This window comes from Pseudomassariella vexata (genome assembly GCF_002105095.1).
Source record: "Pseudomassariella vexata strain CBS 129021 chromosome Unknown BCR38scaffold_2, whole genome shotgun sequence".
NCBI classification, from domain to species: Eukaryota; Fungi; Ascomycota; class Sordariomycetes; order Amphisphaeriales; family Pseudomassariaceae; genus Pseudomassariella; species Pseudomassariella vexata.
In genome coordinates, this window is record NW_024467957.1 from 1,319,936 (window position 1) to 1,337,701 (window position 17,766).

A 17,766-nucleotide genomic window follows, 5' to 3' on the forward strand; every position below is an offset into this window, starting at 1 on the left:
TATTCCATGTCACTTTATCACCAGTGTTATCTCAGAGACGACATAGGTTCGAAGAATACACCATGAGTGCTGGATCAAAAGACGCGTGTCAGAAGGTAGACTCCACGCCTTCAACCATCTATGCTTAGAGGTGACTTGGTTCATCCACTTGAAATCAAAGCGTGGTGGAGGATGTATTTGTCTGTATGCCCGATATCGAGCTGTTGAACCTGTGCAAGCAAATTAAACCCAGGCGAGGCGAAAACGATTCGGAAATGCCGGTAACACAACGTTAACTAAAATCCGGTCCTGGGCCCAATCTTTTGGTTGTGTTGGTGATTCGCGGTGACGTTGAAAGGGAAAGCAATGGTACTCGCCATCATGTACCGTCAGTTGGAGGTCAAACGTGCTCAAAATGAGGCTGTTGGACGAAGCAACTTTTTATACGATAGACTGATCTGATTTAGCCGGATCACACTACCAAGAACCCTGATCCCGGAATAATCGCTCCTTAGGATCACGATATGTTGATCAGGCATCAAAGATCACCACTGCCGTTTGGAAACAGGCTTTTTCGACCAGGATCAAAGCCTTGTCCCGCATTCGTCGGCTCGGAAGGATTGTTCCCAGTTTGGGCAGCAGTAGTTTGATTCTCTGTCTGCGGCATTATGGCAGCACTTTGACCGTCGGTAAAGCCCCATACTCTGCTGTACATCGGATAGGATGTGTGTTGTGCGCCGATCTGATAGGTGGGAGTCTGCCGATATCTCAATGGAGCTTCTCCTGTGCTAATTACAGAGCTGCCCATAGGCATGTGAGTCAAAGAAGCCCCTGTGTACCGCGGTGCAGCAACGCCCCATCCAGCCCCAGACAGGACGGGAATATGAGAACGCTCATACCTAGCACGACCCTCTCCTTGTTGCTGTAGTCTAAAGCTAACCTGCTGAGTCGTGTCTGCTTGGAGGTTAGCCAAAGCTTTCAACTGTACAAGGACTAAATGACGTGTAGCGACTGGGGCAAGACACTGACCGACGCCAAGTTCCTCAGACTCTCCAGGAACCAGTCTCATACTGATTAGCTCACCGGGCGTAAGACCATGGAACTTGCAATACTGCTCAAGCTGCCCTTTCGGCAGTTTATTACTCTTGCCATCATCCGAGGGTGGTCTCCAGGCTTTGCTCTCACGACTCGCTTCAGGCTGAGTAGTGTATGCTGCGCCCGGCTCTGATCTCTGGATTTGCACGCCGTCCAAGTTGGTGAACGTAGATTCGCGTCCGCCGTGGACTCCCACGGCCTTCTGGGCAACAAGCGCTTCCTGCCGCCCTTCAACTTCCCATTCCTCCCGGGTGCCGTTGAAGTTCAAGTTACGCTGGAATACCAGTCGCTTAGTACGAGTGATGCGTTGGGGTCGGCGCTGACGCTCGATAAAGAAAAAAGCGCCCCTTTTATCTCTCTCCAATCGTGAGAGTAGCTCCTTGACGTCCCGGAAGCTACTTGAAGGAGCTGCTGCTGGTATGGTACCTGGAGGCGAAGATATAAGAGAAAGGAAGTTACAATACAGAACACACTTACTTGTGTTGCGCAGATGCTCGTCTTTGCAGATGAGGGCCAGGACGGTGTTGAGCTCGAAATCCGTCCATTGATGCGGTAGTCGAGAATCCTTGGCGGGTGGTGCCATGGCGATGAGCGGACTGACACCAGAGTCGTGGAAGTTGGGGAGTCAGTCAGGTTGCTGAGGTGCATTGCGATGTAATCGTGATAATGCGGAATCTTGCATATGGTCGAGCGAATTACTCTATTCCGAGTTCACGAGACCGTGGCGCTGGGACAGCAAGTCTTACCTGCAAGTGACCATCAGGCGAGGAACCATGAGCTATATATATGAATTGGATTCCAAGAAGGGATTTACTGGACTGACCGAACGTGTTGGGCGACTCAGGGAAGGCGCATCCAAGCTAGGTCGTGTGCGTGTCGTGTTCGCCCCTTTTCCAGGTTACCCAAGCGACGCTGACCGAAACCAGCGTTTCGAGCAGGATAAACACACCTTCACCCAGAAATTATTCAAACCTGCTCTGCCCGCTCGTGAACCTACTTGCAACCTAGCACCTGAATTTCGAATAATGGTGCAAATGCGTGGTTCGCAGTCGAGGGATTCAAGAGAGTGTGAACCTAGTAGGAACGATACCAGGATCGTCGCAACTGGGAAAACCCTAGGCCATTAGAAAATCTCGAAGAGTCGAAGAGACCAGATGAAGATCAGTTGGCTCCAACTTATGTTCGAAGTTCCAGGTGAGTGGAGGATGGAACGGATGAGGCCACTTCACCCTTCCTTCATCGTGGGGTGTCAATTACCAGGGTAAAATCAGGAGCTTTCAGTGAATAAAAGGCCTTTGACTGGTGATACTGTACAGCATGTAGAGAGTCTGACGAAGATGCCTCACAGGAGATGATGATGTCGCGCATTCTCCCGACAAATATGAGTGTCATTCTCTGCAGCAGCAGGGATGAGTTGCTCTTCCATGGAAAACGTCCATATATGTATTCACGATATTCACGCTACTTAAGTATGTTTCTCAGCAGTTATCACGCGTAGATCCAGTCATTCAATCCAACATATCCGGGTGGACGTTATCCTAACCGCGAGTCTGTCACCTTCAACGCCGCCCAGATGCCATTTTTTCCAGACGCTGCCACATCCCCCGAGCCTTGCGCTAGTCAAGGTCGCGTACGTCGTTCCCCTTAGTATATACCCTGTGTTCTATACTGGAAGGTATCATAACTAGAGTCAAAGTCAGCTAGGAAAGCTTCAAAATCGAGGACTCGTTTGGACTCACAGTCGAGTGTAATAGCTGCCGAGTGACTTGCCGATCAAATCGTTCTCAACGAAATTTTCAGCTTCTTCAGCGCTCAAATGGAGCTGGAAGCGCTGCCTCAACGTGTTGGTTGCCTGCGCAATCCCAACTGCGAAGCAGGGCATCTTTGAGTCCCGGCCCATCATGCTAACTAAGTCTATGATGTTGTCCGCGGAGCGACGTAACGCTGTGCATGCTCGTTAGCTCCGTCGGATTGACTACGTGGACATCAATACTTCTCACCTTGAAATGCTTGCTTGCACAATTTTTTGAAATCATCAAAATCCGGCGACCCAACACCGCCCAAGACGTCAACGTACTCTTGGGTCAGCTTGAAAGGGGCTGACTCGAAACCGAGTGATCCAGGCGAGTTCGAAAGCATGAAGCCGAAGTCGATGTGAATAATGTGGCCCTCGTTATCAATGAGAACATTGCCATTGTGGCGATCTTTCAGCTGAAAGATATATGAGATCATACTATAGGCTGCCAGCGAGCGTTTGAATGCATCAACGGCCGCCTTGTATGGATCCCCTTCCGGAGCCCCAAATGTCTTGACAAAGTGATCCTTGAGAGTCGCGATTCGCCGCCGAGGGTTTTGCCCAGACTCAATCAAGGCAAGCGTCAAGCTGCGCTTCAGCGAATGCAACGAGACTCCGTTCGTAATTGTCTCGATAAGTCCAGAAGACTCACCAGTGACGAGTATTCTCATGATCTTAACCCAGACTGGAGTTCCAGCATCAGCCCATATCTTATCGCACACCTGAATGAGCTGGCAGGCGAACGCTTCCTGTCGTAAGTCTGCTCCTGTCTTGACGATGACACTGACAAGGTCCCAATTTTTCATCCACCCGTAGGGCGAACTCTTGCGAATACGTTCCTTCTTTTGCTGCCATGCCTCGCCAAATACGGCTGCACTTGGATCGTCTCGGTCTCCTTTCCGTTGGACTCCACCTGTCATGGCGTCGTTCTCCATCCTGGCCTGACCGGCACTCTCGTTCATGGCCGGCTCCAGATCCTCCAGCTCGCCGCCTTCTGCTGCTGCCGATGCAACACTTGCTTTGGCAATAATCAGGTCGAATGTCGGGCCCTGGCTATCCTCCATCTCGAAGTTCTGTTCCTCGAGGCTTTGCATGCTTGCTATGATCTTAGCACGGATTGCGGCCACTTCGTGACGCGGCCGCTTGCCACTCGTAGCCTCCAACTGAGCCAGCATCTGCGACGCAGTCCGCATGTGAGTGGCTAGAGCAGAGAAGTCTGGCTGGTCAACTGAATTGTTACGAGGGTGTTGTAATGTCATCTTTCTGCTCTTGAGGCCTGGGCTACTGGATCTCGAGGATGGAGTAGTCGAGGCCCGCGGCAATGTCAAATCGGTAACACTCGATAATGTTGCGCCGCTGGACAATCGTAGCGGATGTATTGGCATTTTGCCAATGTTGTTCGCAGTTTCATCGTCGTGTGGTTTCAGCAACGGAGACCTTCCCAGGTCACCTGAAATTGGCTCAAAAACACTGTCAGCTTTCTCCACCACTGCCGGCTCCTGAACCCGATCGTTGGCAGGAGCTCGTGGTGCTTCAGAAGAAAGATCAAACATGCGTTTGCGTTTTCCCTGCTCGGCCAGCAGTGTGGTAACCAATCTCTGGTTCTCAGCTGAATCGGGATCGAAACTGAAATCATCCCGAAGTATTTCCACCATGAGTAGGAATGGCACCTTCTCAGCACTGTTCAGAACTGTGGCTTCCGCTGGATTGACTCTCACGATACGATGGTGTCGGCTTCTTGAAGGAGATCCATCGACTAGAGTTGGAGGACAGATGACAGGTATATCCACCTCCGCTGGCAAGTCCCTCGCTATCAGGGCCAGCTCGGCACGTAGGGCACTGATACGGGCTTGCTTGGGAACAATGACCAATCGGTTTGAGATATCCTCTAGTGCTGTTAGAAAAGCAGTCTGGCAGCGGAAGTAGTTTTGTCGTAATAATCGCGATTTTTGCGCTTGGGTCATTTCTGACTGAATCAGAAGTGTCTTCACATGGTGGGAATGCCGTCGTGAAAGATTGTCGTTGAACCGTGGGAGGCCAGCAGAAACTGGCGTCGATGGACGAGTGATTACCCTCGGAGACCGAATGTCTGGCAGAGGTAGGGACGACGAACTAAGTCGCGCTTCTAAAATTTTGCTCTCGATATAGCCCGGCTTCCGTCCATCAGAGGCAGTCTTGCTTGGATAGGCGGCCGAATTCGAGCGGCTGGCGGCAGCACGTGGCGACTTGAGTGGCTGATCAGATGCAGGAGTTTTGGGTTCAGTGAGTGGCATGCTTGTTACTCGGTTCGCATCGCGTCGTTTCGACCTAGTCGTCCCCGCAGACACCGTCTGACTCCTGGTCACCTTTGTAGCCTGACTTGCTTCCGATATCACGTCACCATCTGGGTGGGTTCGTCGTGCTTGCGCCACGGCCAGAGGCCCCGCCCATTGTGGTAGGATGGGAACTCCAATGCTGGCGAGCACGAAGCTTGCAAGGACCGTGACGGGAAGCACGTTCTCTGTGATCTTCTCGTGTCTTACCGTGTCAGAGTGTCCAAACACAATGTGTTGCACCTTGTTGTATACCCTTCTACACGTCTTGAAGGCCTGCGCCTGCGGTGTCGCACCGAGATCGCGTAGATATGTTTGAAAGAGCCAGAAAGTCTAAGCATTGTTCAGCAATGTGATCCAGGCGTGCGAGGGCAAGGTAGGCGACCGACCAGTAGAGCAGCAGTGACAGACTCTTCGCACAGGTCCAGCAAGAACTCCTCGAGGGCCATTGACTCATTGTCAACGCTGATTATAAGGTGACATAGCTGGGGGAGGAAGAACTCGATATCTTCGTAGGGGAACTGTCGGAGCTTCGAACACAGAACATAGTGGATACCGACGTGATCCGCATATCGTCTGGACTCGCAAAGTCAGCAATGATGCAATGGGAAGCTGCTCCAGGTGGGAGTGCATCTTACGACAGATACGAAACGGAGAGAAAGGGGTTCTGGTTGAAGACATCACTCTCGATAAAGCGCTGGAGCAGGTCCCACGACATAGCGAATCAAGGGTCATGGGGCGGGCCGTCTCATCGGAGTAGGCAGGTAGGACATTAAAGATTTGGATGGAAAGACAGTTCGGTCATGGCGGCAGCATGCGGGCGGGGGCAACGAGTGTAATTATCCGGATTCGAGTTCGAGCGAAGAAAGGAGAAGGGAATTGTTGTCCTTTTGCGCATCTGCGAATCCCGAGTGGATTGGAATTGGCCATTCAAGCAAATCAATCAAAAGTCGCCCGTCCTTGGTCCCTTTTCTGGCTGCTGGCCTTGTTCGGCGTGGGCGGGTCCTCTCAAGTCCTCGCTACTGCTCGAGTGCCCACTTTCGGCAGGCCGTCGACGAGGGTCTTTGCGTGTGCGCCTTAGAGCTAGCTTGAGGCTATGGCTATTGACGCAGTATCCATACAGCCAGTAGTTTTCCCATTGTCAGGTTGATCAGATGACGGAAGGTCTTTGCTCGGCCGTTCTTGGCGCCAGTTTGGTGGGGTTAGCTGGTTGATGAAGCACGCAAGCAACTTGAGAACAAATGAGCTGCTGCCGAAAGAGCCGAAAACACCCAGAGCTTCAAAAGTCTTCACCTCTCTCTCCTTCCAAGTTGCATAGAAGGAGCCCATTATGCGCCAATACCGTCCTCGGCCGGGTCTTGTTTATTCTGAATGGTTTCTACCCAGTGAAGCTTACCGATTTGCAGATAGCGCAACCATGTGCTGTCTCGGTTCCTTGGGCGAAATTACATCTCTTGGATCCCTGATAGCCGGCACGCCTGGCATGAAGCTAAATGCTTAGAATGAGCTTATTCTTGCAAGCTGAAGGGATGACGACATTTGTGTAGCACTCAAGCCTGAAAGACTGGCCCTGCATACTCACAAGCCCAGAGTATTATTGACATGTAGTAATTTCCCCCCCCCCCCTATCCGCTCGTCGCACATCACCTTGGTCCCTCCCAAAATGGCTCTAGGGAGGCTCCGCTACCATCTCTAACATCGACAGCAACGGTGAAGTTTGTCCTAAGTTGATGAGAAGACTTTGAAATGCTACCTGACCACTGGAGCACCGAATACGTTGATGCCGTCAAGATTGGATAATCATGTAGTTGTTCTTCAAGACAAACCACATGACAGCATAGTTTTGTCTGCTCTACTTCGCCCGGGAGTCGAGGATGCCACTGTACATGGCTGTATTATCATAGGTGCGCCTTTGCTAGAAGATGCGATCATGTACCGGAAATATGATTTTGCTTCACATTCGTGCTTTCTCGCTCTCCAGAAGCTGGCGCTGAACCACCAACGCCAATACATATGTGCTTTCCTCCATCTGAACGCCGTGTCGGTCTAAATTGACCCTGACGATCCCAGGGATATCATATCGTGAAATCGTTCTGAAACAAAATGCCAACTCATGCCGCCGCTTTCTTCTTCCTGCCCCCTCTTGCCTTCTTCATCTCGGCAGCTTCGGCTTCCTCGTCACTATCCGTTTCTGCCTTGGCTTTACCTGCCTTAGACCCCTCCTTCTCCTCGCCAACCTTGGAGACAATTTCTTGCAAGAAGTCCCACTGTGGATTCGAGTCGATGGCTTGCTTGAGCATCGGGGCTGTGATCCTCTTGGAGTTCTTGTCCTTGGCTACCTCGGCACTTTTCTCCACAATCTGTACCATGAAAAGCTCGAGAGCCTTGCCCACGGCAATGGGCGTCTGCTGTGCAACCTTTCCTACTTCTTCGTCTGCTTGCATTATTCGCTTGATGCGTGCAGTCGGGAATTTCGTCTTGACTGGCGACGGAGCGATCTCGGCTTGCTGCGACACCTGGGCAGCTTTCCGTGGCGGCATCGTGCTAGATGATTCTGACGTGCCGGTTGGATCGTGTGCGACGAGCAGTTGGGAATTTTCAAATGGTAGGGGCGGCGGGGCTGTCGACGTTGCGACCGGTGGTTGGTAGCCCTTAACTTGGGGGTAATAAAGAAGTGGTTGATGCGGAGATGGTATGCCGTACGGTGCTTGTGGTATTTGTTGTAGTTGTTGTCCGTAACCAGTTTGCTGGGGAGGATAGTATGACGGAGGCCGCACGGCGGTCTGTGGTGTTGCGTAAGGGCTGAAGTGGTTATACGTGTCTGGTTGCAGGTAGTATGTGTTGTGGGGCTGTGGCTGACCGTAAGGTGTGGGTTGACCTTGGAATGGTGAATATCCGGTGCTCGAACTTTGTAGGTGCAGGTGCACAGGAGAAGGTTCTTCCCCACCAGCAAGGAACGAAAGATCTGGCGACTTGGGTGCATATGTTCCGTCGTCGTTTGCCATTGCCTTGGTGCCTCGGAACAACCGCAGGACTATACCAGCGGGTTCTAGTCCTCTTTTTCCTTCTGTTTTTCCCTTCTCTTTCTTCTCAGATGGTCCGCTTTACCGTCCGTCGCTCCACTGGTCTTCTTTGTGTGGCTGATCGCGAGCGAGACAGGGGTGCGTCGTCGCGAGCGGGAGGGGCTTATGCAGGTCTCGAAAGCTCTCAAATGATGCCGACAAAAACCAAAACTCGGGAGCAAGGGTCGGTTATGTGTGGACAAATACAGAAGTCTGTATCTACCAATATGGCCGGCCAGGCCACATCGGGTTGCGCTTGTTCACGAATGCCAGGAAAGCTGATGGAATGCCCTCTGGAAGCCACAGCACAGCTGCTTTCCTACAAGAGCCTCGACGGCTTTAAAAGCCCGATGATGGTGGGGTTGCAAGTGCGCGCCGCGTGAGCACGACTACAACCGAAGGACTTCAGGAAGATCCACGGGTCTGGGCGGCCGGAAAAGGTAAAGTCCGGGATCAGGTCCCAGGATGAGAGAGTTCTTTTTGGCTGGGACAGGACTAGGCTCGAATTTTGTGGGTGGTGCGAGCTCAACTCGACTTTCGCGACAGGCATTCGGTGGGCGGCCAAAAGCTTTTTTAAATAGTCACCCGCAGGGGTTCTGAACGATAACAGGGGTTGGGCGATTAACATTGATCGATCAGACACACAGCCACTTCAAATTTCTCATTCACTCACCTTCGCAACGGCTTATAGCTGCAGATCAGATCAGATCACGATCAGACCACAGCCGGCAACATTGATTGAATACAACACCTCGCGTACTGCAGAAAGAGAGCGCATTCAAGGGGACTAGAGGAACAGCTTGCATGTCATCTTTCCAGTCAACTCCAATCATCTGTGGATGGTAAAATACCCAGCTTTCCAATGTCTGAGTCTCACGCCTACATGTTGTGACGCGTCGGGCTAGTCCCCCCAGCTGGAGATGGCCAAGCCCGGGTGAGAAACGGACGGTACCTGTCCAAGTAGGTATCGCGAGGCTCTTTCACATGGATTTGAGTCACGACTCCCCGATGTATTCGCCGCAACGCTCTCCAAGGACTTGGTATGTCGCCCTCGAGTCTTCCGGACCGTGGTGTTTCGCGAGATGAATAGCAGTGAGGGAGGCCAAGTGGTTCTTTCATGTCAGCATGCTGTTGCCTGGAGGCTAGAGTCATCTCCACACACCCCCTCCAACCTCACACTGCATAGTGAATATCTGAATATGTCATGAGTGATGATAAAAAATCAAAGAGCTTTTAAAATTCCGGAGACCAACCTTGGGGTTCAGAAGCCGAATACTCCAGTATTATGGTTTCTCGTCTTCCATTATCGGGGTCGATGAAGGTTTACTTGATCTAATCTGACATGACAATATGAAGTTATCTTGCTCGTAGTGTTACATATGCTCGACGCACTACAACTACATTTATACATCTATTTCCGATTACGGCTTTATGCTCTCCTTTATTTTCTCCACCAGACTTCTGAGTCCCTTCTGCCTACTTTCGGGCGATGTGCTCAAAAATAGCGAGGCAACAGGCCAAGCATGTATGCCGCCTGGTTCCTCCTTGCTACTGACATTTACACTGTTCGAGTCCAAAAACTCAATCAGGCCCCTAACTTCTGGTGCGAATACCTCTTCTGCGCCGTACGCAAAGTGTATGCCTCCTGGAGGACAGGCTCTTTCCCACCAGCTCGCGTCACCGCAGTTTCCCGGCGAGATCAGAGGATCATCTGTCGGGACCTTCTTGCCGGCGTACTGCCGTGCATAATGATGCAGGTTCCCATCTTCGAGGTAGTCGCTCGCGGTGTTCCGATGTTTTGGCGAAATAAGCGTAACCCAAGGGGAGATGAGCACGCACAACCTGGGTTTCGCAAGCCGCCAAGAACCCGTCCCGTTCATTTTGTCGGAGTCCCAGTCCAGGTTGGCTAGATGCAGCAGCAAGCTCAAGATCACAGCTGCGCCTGCCGAGTCTCCGCTTACACAGACTCTGGATGGATTTTGCACTATTGCAAGCACATGATTGTAGCCGGCGATGGCCTCCTCCACTTGGGTTGGGAAGCAACTGTCTGGGACGAGTGTGTATTCCAGCGCGAAGATGGCTGGATTGGTGTACCCACTTTCACCGAGTATAGACAGCCAGGTCAGGAGGAACTCGAGGTAGAAGTAAGAGGAACCCATTGCAAACCCACCACCTGGGTGACCGTTAGCTCTCGATGATGACTGCAACTCTCCATGGGGACTCACCGTGCGCGTAGTAGACGCAAACATCCGGTTTCTTCATCGGATCCTTAATGATCCATATGCCTTTGAAGTGCTTCTGCCCGCGGAATGGTCAGCGCGGCATTTCCCACGGGATAAATTTACGTCGTTCACATCTTGGAATTCATGCCAGTGCGCAGGAGTCCTTATATACCCATGGCGCAACATTCTGAACCTGATAAACGGCAGAGCCACGGCCTTCAAGAAGAAGACCCGACCGACTTGCGGCGGTATATGGGCGAATGCATATCGAACACAGCGGATCACAAAGTCCTCAAACGGAGACGCGACCTGAACAAATGGACTTTGCTTCTCAGCGCCGAGGAAGAACCGCTCATAAATGAAGCTCAGAGGCAATTCAAACACTGAATCGCCAAGTCAGCGTTGTGATGGCTTCCTTCATGCCGGGAGATGAACCCACATAAGAATGGAAGGCACTGTAGCACAACACCGACAGTCTTGATGAGGCCGACGTGAATCAGCAGTTGTGGTGTGAGGAAGCAGCAGAACACGATGCAGTCGATATAGGAAACTGGGCCGAGTATCATGATGAGCGACAACGAGCCATGAGCCTTAATTGTTGGGAATAGAAACTGATGGAATTGTAGCAAATCGAGAAGTGAATTAGAGTTCCGCTCAACTAGATAGTGTGCAATTGAGAAGAAAACTCAATTACTGATGAGGTTCATGTGAAAGGTCTTGTGGTGACGTCGAAGATCGAGGTTGAGATCAAGGTTGTTCGCTGAAGTAGGCTCCGGAGCAGCCAAGCCACCATGTCAAGTTCCACTGCGGGCGTTTCCACTGGTGTCACGCTGCATTCCTAGTATCGTGTGTCTGTGGAAGAGAAATGAACCATGCACATGCGAATTACTCCTCAGGGTATTATGCAAAGAACGAGTGTGGAATTCATTTGGAATGATTGACACGATGCGCACTTGAGGCTCAAAATGGCCGGCGCAGAGGCTGTTAGTTCCTTTGGTAACCGCGATTACCTGGACCTATCCTATATCGACGTGGACTATCGATTTGATTTGTTGAAAGTTGTACCAAGTTCAACTCATAGAGGATTAAGGCACTGGAGCCGCATCGGTGTTAGTCTTGGTGTTCTTCACCACTAGAGTTGACGCAGATGGACATCCTCAATCATTCGAGGTACATGTCTCCTACCCTAGTTATGCGCAACCTCCAAGATCCTCTTCTCCATGTCCTCAAACGCCCCAACAACACCGCCATACTTCTGGAACGTCCCATCCTTAAACCCATCATCAACCTTCTGAATTGCGCCCTCCTCAGTCCACCTCTTCCCAATCAGCGCATCGAAGCTCTCGTTCTCGCCCCTCTCCAGCGCCCAGACGGCCTTGTACGCCCCGCCCAGCGCGCACGCGTTGCCGCCTACATCCAGCTTGTAAACTCCGTCCACGCCGCCCAGCACATCGCCCATGACGCGCGCGATGGCCGGGTTCAGCGATCCGCCGCCGACCAGGTAGATGCGCCGCGGCTGCGCAGGAAGGGCGTCCTTGGGGCTCGTCACGAGGTTTTGGGACCGCAGGCGCATGGAGAGGGCTTGCGACTCGACGATGATGCGGGCGTCTGTATCGGGGGGCCAATCGTCCTCGTTTTCAGCCTTCTCCTGCAGGTCCGAGCCGTCAGATTTGCTGGTGTACCGCCATGTGCCGGCCTTGATGTTGGGCACGATTTCCGGCATGGGGAAGTACAGGCCGAGCTTCGCCTTGTCGGTTTCCGTCTTGATGTCCAAGGGCGGCGTCTCAAGGACGGCCTTGTTGAACTTAGCCCAAGGGTCGGAACCTGAAGGCTTCGGCAGTCTATCCCGTACTTTTTCGCGGGCGAGGCCACCGTTCTTGTAGCAGAGCATAAACATGTAGTGTCCGGGGTTGGCGGGATGGTTCATGAAGTGGTACGACGGATCAGGCAAGTATGTTGGGGTGATCATAAGAAAGGTCGATGAAGTGCCCAACGAGACAATGGCATCGAGTGGCCGCAGCGGTAGTGCGAGAATTGTCGCCGGATTATCTCCCGTGAAGGGGACGATTTGACACTCGGGGTTAAAGCCGTACTTCTCGACGAAGTAAGACGATATCGAACCCATAGTACCACCGCCATCCATACGCACATCGCCAAGCTTCTTCCGAAGCTCCGGTATGCCGTCCTCACCTCCTGCTGTAAGTTGAAGGAGCGACTCATGCCACGAGTCCTTGCGGATGTCCCATAAGTTCATGCCCGTGACATCGCCAATGTCTATGGGTGCTATCTCACCAAGGAGCAGTGACGCGAGGAACGAAGAAACGAGGGATATTCTTGCCGTCTTCGCGTATACTTCAGGACGCCTCCTCCGCATTCTCATAATCTGTGTCCCGGTGAACCGCTGTCCGATGTCCCATGTTAGTTCAAGCTCCACATCACATTCACTTCAAGCACCGCGACCTACATGATGTGCCGAGCTTCCCGTAGCCTCGGCCAGCTTCTGCTTCGACCCCAAATGCGCATCGAACAGATCGCACTCCGCCTGCGTACTGTGATCCTGCCAATTAGGACCAAACTCGTACGAAAACGCGATTGTCAGCTGTTCTACCAAGGTCTTCCCCGCATCAAGCTTCTTCAGCGCCGACCCGCCATCCGCGCTCCAGAAGACGCTGCCGTGCTGCTGGCACGAGCCACTGATACCCCTGATATCCTGCACGGGACACTTATTCTCCTTCAGACGCTGGAGAACCAGGTCCAAGGCCTCGAGCCACATAGCTACGGGCGCAAAGACCTCGCCATCATCTTCGTTGACGCGCACGCCCTTGCTGATATCATACTTGGCACCGAAGTCAGCGTCGAAGTCGACCTTGGCCTCTGAGACGACTTTGAGGTCCGAAGAGACTACGATAGCTAATGGGAAGGAAGGGGGTATGAGAGTCAGTAGAAATCCCATTGGTCTATCATCGAACGATGCCCAGTACAACATGCATACCTTTGAGTTGCTGGGTTGAGAGGTCAAAACCCAAATATAGCGGTCCGGAACTCATCTTGGCTGTCTGGTTGTATTTACACCTTCAAGTTTTGCACGAGGAAGTGCATGAGTAAAGGTCGCAAAGAGGGTGCAATGAATTAGCCACATCACAGAACTCTAGAAAGGTCATATCGTGACCACAGGACCGTAAGTCGGACTTCTCGATGTGAAGTTGACGTGGGGTTAACTCCACAAGGGTTGGATTAGATCAGTCCCACAGCTCATAGTGGGGCATTGTGGGCTTTCCACAGCAAAGCTATTTAAGCTGATTTGAAGGTGGTTGTAGTTAAGGTGACCATAGACCCCCCTAGTTTAGCCGACTAACCCCCCACTTTAATCAAATATTTTATAGGGCAGTCCTTTTCTTTTTCAATCCGTAGCGATTTTTCGTAGTAATTCTAGCCTAAATATAAAGAAATCATCCTATAATTAGTTCTAAAACGATTCTTAATCGATTTTACTATATTCACTTTATTATAGCTACTGTAGATATCTTCCCTATTATCTAAAATGCCCGCTCTATATTTAGAGGTATAGAAATTAGTGACCGAGCTTAGGAAGAGGTTACTATTTACGATCGCGCCTATAGAGCTATTGTCACGCCGCGCCAGGGGTTGCAATCCTTGCCACTACGCCACCGTACCAGGTGTCTTCATCAAAAGAGACCAATACCAAAGTCCCTGACTTTGGTATCTGCAACCACTTATCAATCTGTTCAGACCAGTGTGGGTCAATCACGTGACAACCGTCACAGCTATCTAGTTATATAATATAGAGGTTAGGGTAAGTAAATTAATTCGGAACTATTTTTAAATCGATTCTGAAGCAAAATTATTATTATTGTCTCAGGGGGGACTTTGTTGGTAGGTTGAGAACCAACGTAGTATGGTAGTGAACGCAACGCAGTCGCCAATAGGGCGAACCGACGACGCAGCGTATGTATTTAGTCCAGCCATTAGGGCACGGTTTGACATACGGGAGTACTAGTAGAGGTACCGGGGGCTTCGAGCCTACGGCGTATTTAATAATAATAATAATAATATTATTATTTTCGTCACAATCGTTCAGACCAGCAGGGTACACGATAGAGAAGGAGGCTAGGGGCTCCGAGTGGATAGGCAAGGCGAAGGAAGTCCCGGCCGCCCTCCTAGACCACTGGGAGAAGAGATGGCTCTCCGGGGCAGCACAACACGACCGCCAGCGACGCGCTATCGCCGAGGAGCAGTGTGAAGGTCAACCCTCGCAGACTCACTACAACCAGGTGACTTACAGCTGGAACACCTGCCATGGCAGTGTCAGATGGGAAGCCAATCATAACCCTTGTAGGAGCCCCGCCAAGCGTGGATGACTTAGTCGCGCTCCCTCAAACCTAAGTTGTCATCTTCTTTCCTTCGCTCCTTAGAGTAGAATCTTCGTCGATAGCACCTAATCGAGGTCTATACCAATGCGATGCAACCCAGGTCGTGACACCCCGGGCCTCCTTCTCCATAGTGTACCCTGCCGGTCGGAGTAGCTGCGACGCCTGCTTCCTCTTCGCCGGCCTATCCTGCCGGAGTATATGTGACGCTTTAGCGCTCGCGCTGCGAAGCAGATTTCTCTTCCCGCTAAGCCGTAGCCGTTCTTCAAACTTAGCAGCCCGGGCACTAAGATAGAGGTCTAGTGGCGGGATTGCTGCTTCTGCTTCCAGGTGGCGAACCGGCGTCGCTTTGTGGGCGCCACAGACTACCCGGAGGCACTCGTTCTGTATCCCCATCAGGCTCTTAGCTGGCCCTGCCGGTTCCTCACTTATAGTATGCCACGCAGTCGCCCCGAAGGCGATCGCGCTACGGATAACCACCGTATATAACAGCCTCGCCCGTATAAGATCGCAGCCCCACGACATATTGACTAGCTTTGTCAGGGCTAGCTTTTGAGTTGCCATTTTTGTTTTAACAGGCTCAACATGGGCGTGCCACGTCAGTTTGCGGTCGAACCAGACTCCTAGGAACCTCGCTGAGACTACCGGCGACACTGTGGCGTCCCCAAGGCGAATACTTTGCGGCAAGGGCTCTCGGGCCCTAGTAAAGTGCATTAGCTCACTCTTGTCAGGAGCGAACTCCATCCCGTGCCTCACTGCCCACCGCTGACACGTAGCCCATGCGCTCTCCAACCGGCGGCAGGTCGTGTCTGGATCGGTGCCGACGCTTAGCAGGTTCGTGTCGTCCGCGAACCCGACTACTAAAAGTAGTGGGTGCTGCTCCGCTAGCTCCTCGTACAGCGTTAGTTAATTTAGATATGTACTTACTGTGTCCTTATATAACGGTATCGTTACGTAGAACGATTAGCTGAATTGCGAGGAAGAAGTAGCGGATAACGGGTTGTTAGCTGGACCTAATTTTCACATATTTTCAACTAATAAGAATGGAGGGATTATCTACCCCACTATGGTCACCTGGACCCAGTTTTTTAACATCACGTGAGATCATGGTCAGCTCACTGGGGGGGTCTACGGCCACCTTAACTGTAGTCTTGATTTGAAGCGCGCCAATGAGGGTTCAGGAGACGCATCTTCAAAGTCGACAGTATGGTCCGACCCGGTAGCTGTAAAGTACTTACCTACATGTCCAATTAGTATTAAGTTCTCATGCAGGAACTTCGCATTGGGAGCATATAGAAGGCAGGAATGTACACTTTGCACCCCAAGTTACGTTGAAAAAAAATCTATTATATTTTTGAAGTTTGGCCTGGTATTTATCATCTGAATTTGATGAGATGTGGTCTTCTGCCACAGAGACCAAGGTCTGTTAACGCCATTTGATGCAAAGTTCTTCCATATGGAAGGCATAGTACATATGAGCTCTGGCTCTGTTCGAATGCCCTGGTGTTGGTATATAGTCTTAGCTAATGCCAGCTCTCTCCTCCTTTTTTGGTATCATAGCTTCACCTCTTTCCAAGGTTGCTGAATATCCATCCTAGACCTGAACGCCATATAACAGTATGACAAAAGTTTCTTGGAACAGCACACTCAATGTTGCTTGTGGTGTTCATCGTTGTGGCCGTGGTGATGGACATCCTCATCAGGCTCTGGACTTGATCTCGGGCTAATGTGGCCAGGGATGAACTCATCGAATTTTGGAAGATCGTCTGCCTCCTTTGACACAAACCGGACGCGTACCCTGCGCACGCCCCGAACCTTGCCTCCTATTTGAGTTCTGATCTTATCCTCCACATGTCTAATGTCCTCGATCGTCCAGGCATTAGGAACCGCAACCTCAAGGTCGACGAGGTAGTTTTGTCCAGACTTGATGCCAGAAACGTCACGTAACTCGATCTCGTGTCCCTTGGCAATTTCCGGTGTGACCTTGTATACTTTGTTCTTGATTGATCCCTTCACTTCGTCATCGATGCTTCGGTCAGCGAGCTCCATCAAGGCAGCTACTGTGTTCTCGGCACCAGCTTTAACAACCATCAGAGAGATGAGAAGACCACCAACGGGATCCAACCAGGCCGCGTTCTGCATGAAATTTGCCCCAAGAATGACGGCCAGTGTGACGAAACCTGTAAGACTGTCGACTCGGTGGTGGACGGCGTTCGAAGCGAGGACCGAGGACTTGCGCTCTCGGGCAACTTTCATAGCTGTAAAGTCGCATTAGCAAGGATTGTGTGATTCAACGCGCATTGCGTAATGTCCACTTACTCGCGTGGTAGAGCCATTCCTTGATGGCAACCGTTCCAGCCGCAAGCCAAGCAGCATGGATACTGGGTCCAGAATGATCATGGCTGTGATCGTGTCCGTGGGAATGTGCGTGTGCTAACAGGTCTGCCGCAGCTGCCGGGTCGAGGAAGAAGTGGCCATAGAGAGTCAGCAAGCTGCCGTATCCCATCCACATGCCGCCAATTAGGAGCATGCCAGACACGCCCAACGATCCCAGGCTCTCGATCTTGCCAAATCCGGTCGGGAACTTATCCGTCGGTGGTTTCAAGCTCCACGAGATAGTCGCAAGTGTCAGGATATCAGACGCAAGGTCGGTAACACTGTGGATGGCATCGGCGATCATTGCCTTTGAATTGAATGCATAGCCTCCAACACCTTTGGCAATTGCCATGCCAAGGTTGGAATAGAGGCCCAGTCTTGTGATGCGCACACCGGCGTCGTTCTTATTCTGTGACGTGAGGTAGACATTGTCGTGGTGGTGATGGTGATGTCCGTGGCCGCTGTGGCTTCGGGTCTGTGTGGTGGCCATGATTGGCAAGTAACGCGAGCGTCGTTGTTGAGTGAATGTGGAGGAAG

General features: G+C 51.6%; 6 protein-coding genes across 6 annotated transcripts; all 6 read right to left on the reverse strand.

Moving 5' to 3' along the window:
- Window positions 1–517: 517 nt before the first annotated feature.
- Window positions 518–1,657, reverse strand: BCR38DRAFT_405534 (uncharacterized protein; the record flags this gene model as incomplete). Its single annotated transcript, XM_040857968.1, has 2 exons — window positions 518–1,500; window positions 1,552–1,657. The coding sequence occupies 2 exons, from the start codon at window positions 1,655–1,657 to the stop codon at window positions 518–520; spliced, it is 1,089 nt and encodes a 362-aa protein (XP_040719817.1).
- Window positions 1,658–2,592: 935 nt separating this feature from the next.
- Window positions 2,593–5,899, reverse strand: BCR38DRAFT_502762 (kinase-like domain-containing protein; the record flags this gene model as incomplete). Its single annotated transcript, XM_040864863.1, has 5 exons — window positions 2,593–2,758; window positions 2,814–3,018; window positions 3,075–5,514; window positions 5,571–5,757; window positions 5,820–5,899. 5 exons carry the CDS (start codon window positions 5,897–5,899, stop codon window positions 2,719–2,721), a joined length of 2,952 nt encoding a protein of 983 aa, XP_040719818.1. The 3' UTR covers window positions 2,593–2,718.
- Window positions 5,900–7,388: 1,489 nt separating this feature from the next.
- On the reverse strand, window positions 7,389–7,679 carry BCR38DRAFT_324521 (histone-fold-containing protein; the record flags this gene model as incomplete). The annotated part of the gene is made up of 1 exon (XM_040854803.1): window positions 7,389–7,679. A coding segment is annotated over one exon (291 nt), but the record flags the coding sequence as incomplete, so codon positions are not given.
- Window positions 7,680–9,459: 1,780 nt separating this feature from the next.
- BCR38DRAFT_361187 (Alpha/Beta hydrolase protein) lies at window positions 9,460–11,031 on the reverse strand (the record flags this gene model as incomplete). Its single annotated transcript, XM_040857168.1, has 4 exons — window positions 9,460–10,416; window positions 10,469–10,541; window positions 10,598–10,787; window positions 10,901–11,031. 4 exons carry the CDS (start codon window positions 11,029–11,031, stop codon window positions 9,665–9,667), a joined length of 1,146 nt encoding a protein of 381 aa, XP_040719820.1. The 3' UTR covers window positions 9,460–9,664.
- Window positions 11,032–11,369: 338 nt separating this feature from the next.
- BCR38DRAFT_361192 (uncharacterized protein) lies at window positions 11,370–13,718 on the reverse strand. The gene is made up of 3 exons (XM_040857169.1): window positions 13,458–13,718; window positions 12,930–13,375; window positions 11,370–12,866 (listed from the first exon to the last, which is right to left on the reverse strand). The coding sequence occupies exons 1-3, from the start codon at window positions 13,510–13,512 to the stop codon at window positions 11,652–11,654; spliced, it is 1,716 nt and encodes a 571-aa protein (XP_040719821.1). The 5' UTR covers window positions 13,513–13,718; the 3' UTR covers window positions 11,370–11,651.
- Window positions 13,719–16,500: 2,782 nt separating this feature from the next.
- On the reverse strand, window positions 16,501–17,719 carry BCR38DRAFT_481035 (cation efflux family-domain-containing protein; the record flags this gene model as incomplete). Its single annotated transcript, XM_040863335.1, has 2 exons — window positions 16,501–17,111; window positions 17,173–17,719. The coding sequence occupies 2 exons, from the start codon at window positions 17,717–17,719 to the stop codon at window positions 16,501–16,503; spliced, it is 1,158 nt and encodes a 385-aa protein (XP_040719822.1).
- Window positions 17,720–17,766: the final 47 nt, after the last annotated feature.